Raw genomic sequence first — 2,698 nt, 5'->3', positions numbered from 1 at the left:
AAATAAATATATTTTTTATCGTAGGTTTGCACAGAGTAGACCTAAATTATACAACTTAGTGTTAATCAGTGACTCCATATTATTCTAATTCTAATACGAAATACAAATAAAACAACAACAAAAAACTAATATAAACGAAACAAACATAAAAAAAAAACGTATTAGGTGCTTTCTTATTAAGTATTAATCTAAATGCTTTAAAACAGTCTGTTGACTTATGTTTGCTCAACCTCCTGAGCGACTGTAGGATCTATTGGGTCTAAGTTCCTTAGCCCGGAACGGAACTACCTAGGTAGTTAATGTTCTTCCGGACACTAACAGCTGTGAACACCGCATCCACTGCGATGAGTTTTGAGTGGCCCTGGCAGTATAATTTCCCACCGTTTTTTACGTGAGTCGAATTTATATTAACTACTTCATAAACAGAGCGTCCAAACACATTTGTTTTTATTATTTTCCATTTATTTAGCTTCACTAAGTCGTACTGTTTTTCCGGACCTAGCTTCACGTTAGCAAGCTAATTTTGGCTAAGATTGCTAAGGAAGTAATTTCACCCTCACAGTTGTATTTTTTAAAGTAAATCATACAGCAACTCCTGGCAGATTTCAGTGGCAGATTTATATTGAGTCCCGTGCAAATAACTTCTTGCATGGAAATAAGTTTTTTTCGCAGGTTTGCTCTGAGTGGAAAATAGGTTTTATAGGATGTTTGACCGCTGACATCCCACCATTATGGAGTCATTTAACTCTCATATCGTTACAAATATATAATCAATAAGTAAATAATTATAAATATATTGCTCTTGTCTCTGGTTTAAGTTTGTTAGAATAGCTATTTTCCTTAAAAATTTAATAACTTGAAATTATATTTAGATCAAAATAAGTTTGATTACCTATAACTCTTAATTTTAATAAGGAAAACAGAATTTTTTTCAAACATTGGCAAATATTTTTCCACAGCATTGTATTGGTAGGGATATAATGTACATTTGATCAGATAAATAAAAGTCTTATCCATAAGTACCTGATAAAGTCCACATTTTCTTCAGGAATATCAATTACAACTCTTATAAAACAAACAAATAAGCACACAAAAACATACAGCACTTTAATTAATTTACTGTACTGTGCACTGATTAGGCCGGGGGAGTAAATTCCAGTCCTCACTAGCTGATGTCCTGCATCTTTTAGGTGAATCCTGACTTTTGATGACTTGAGTTTGATACATTTCGATTATTTTTTATCTTCTCTGTGCTGATTTCCAGTTAACTAAGTATGAACATAAACAATATTATAAATCAAAGCAAAAAACTGCTTTGTTTGTTAATGCATTCACTTATACAAAATGTGTTTTTTTTTTTTTACTCCTCAAAGCTTAACATTAGCTGCCAATTGCTGTGAAAGCCAACCAATCTTTCCATCAGTCTCCAACGGATCGATTGGCAAATTAAAGTTGTTTTGCAATTAGGATTTCATATATTTACTTGTTTTGTTTTTTTAACTAATGTTGTGCAAATGTGTCTTTATGGCTTAAGCAGAATGGCCTAATCAGATTTCAATGAAAAACAGAAGTATATATTGGCCAACCAAAAAAATTCTCCGATCTGTTAAACTTCATTTTTTGAGAGAAAAGTTCAAATCAGACCAAAAAAAACAAGTGCATGGCTTTTTAAATGGTTGTCATCTTTTAGTGTAAGTTGCATGAAGAAAAAAATAAATGTAAAATTTCCAAAAAAAACTGAAAGAAACCCTCCAGATAAATTTTATAGATTTAATCCAGTAAAGACGCTACACTTGACATGTGGGGGATGATAAAAGCGATAATTACTTATTAAAATTGTTAAAACCAAAACATCCATTTTATAAAAAATACCACAAATGATCCCCTATATGTAGTGTTTCTAATAACAAACATTTTTAATAGTTTTAATGAGAAGACTTTCCATTAGTTTTGCTTTAAAATGGATTTGTTTTAAAATATGAGTATGTCTTAGATCTTTTCTTTGTTTTTTTTCCCTTGCTGACAGACTTCAGCCCAATGTTGACACGAGACAGAAACAGTTGGCGGCCTGGTGTTCCCTGGTTCTGTCCTACTGCCGCCACCACAAGCTCTACACCGTGGATGTCATGGAAGCACAGGAGAGTCCTGTGTTCAACAACAAGAAGATAGAACGTATCCTGAAAGTACAGCTTCACTTCATCATTTATACAGCGCCAGTCGGTAGTTTAGATTGACTTATTATGACATGAATATCTAGTTTTTGGGCCTTTAAAGGAGCAATAAGTAAGACATTTATTGTAGAATTGAACCAAAATCATCTCATTTATTACCTGCGATGGAAGTAACGTTCCCTATAAACAACATCTAAGTCAAGCTTCTTTTTTTAACCTATAGGTACAGCGCAGAACCACTTTGTTAGTGCATAGCCTGTGTTTACTTCCTTGTTCCCTAAAATGCAGCATTTTAGTATTTTGTGTTTGCAAAAAAAGCAGCAGCTTGCAAACCTTGAAACCAGAAAGAAAAGCGGACCAGAAAATAGTCTCAACTAGTGATTTGTCGGGGAACATGGATGCGTTGGCAGGCGCGCTGGAAGCTGTTTCAAGCGAAGGGGGCTGATGGCTGGGTTGGAAAACACACGACGTCATTATGTTGAGGGCTGTGGCTGACGTTTTTAACATAATATTGTAGGCCTACATTT

General features: G+C 34.0%; 1 protein-coding gene across 1 annotated transcript in view; it reads left to right on the top strand.

Moving 5' to 3' along the window:
* Positions 1–305: 305 nt before the first annotated feature.
* The window catches only part of vps25 (vacuolar protein sorting 25 homolog (S. cerevisiae)), a 15,504-nt gene continuing 13,111 nt past the window's right edge, over positions 306–2,698 (top strand). Inside the window, exons 1-2 of the mRNA XM_015387403.1 lie at positions 306–391; positions 2,027–2,172. Coding sequence (XP_015242889.1) covers positions 345–391; positions 2,027–2,172 — 193 coding nt within the window. The 5' untranslated portion in view covers positions 306–344. The remainder of the gene's footprint in view (positions 392–2,026; positions 2,173–2,698) is intronic.

This window comes from Cyprinodon variegatus, unplaced genomic scaffold (genome assembly GCF_000732505.1).
Source record: "Cyprinodon variegatus isolate N-32 unplaced genomic scaffold, C_variegatus-1.0 Scaffold18, whole genome shotgun sequence".
Classification (NCBI taxonomy): Eukaryota; Metazoa; Chordata; class Actinopteri; order Cyprinodontiformes; family Cyprinodontidae; genus Cyprinodon; species Cyprinodon variegatus.
This window is presented reverse-complemented; position numbering and strand designations above follow the sequence as displayed.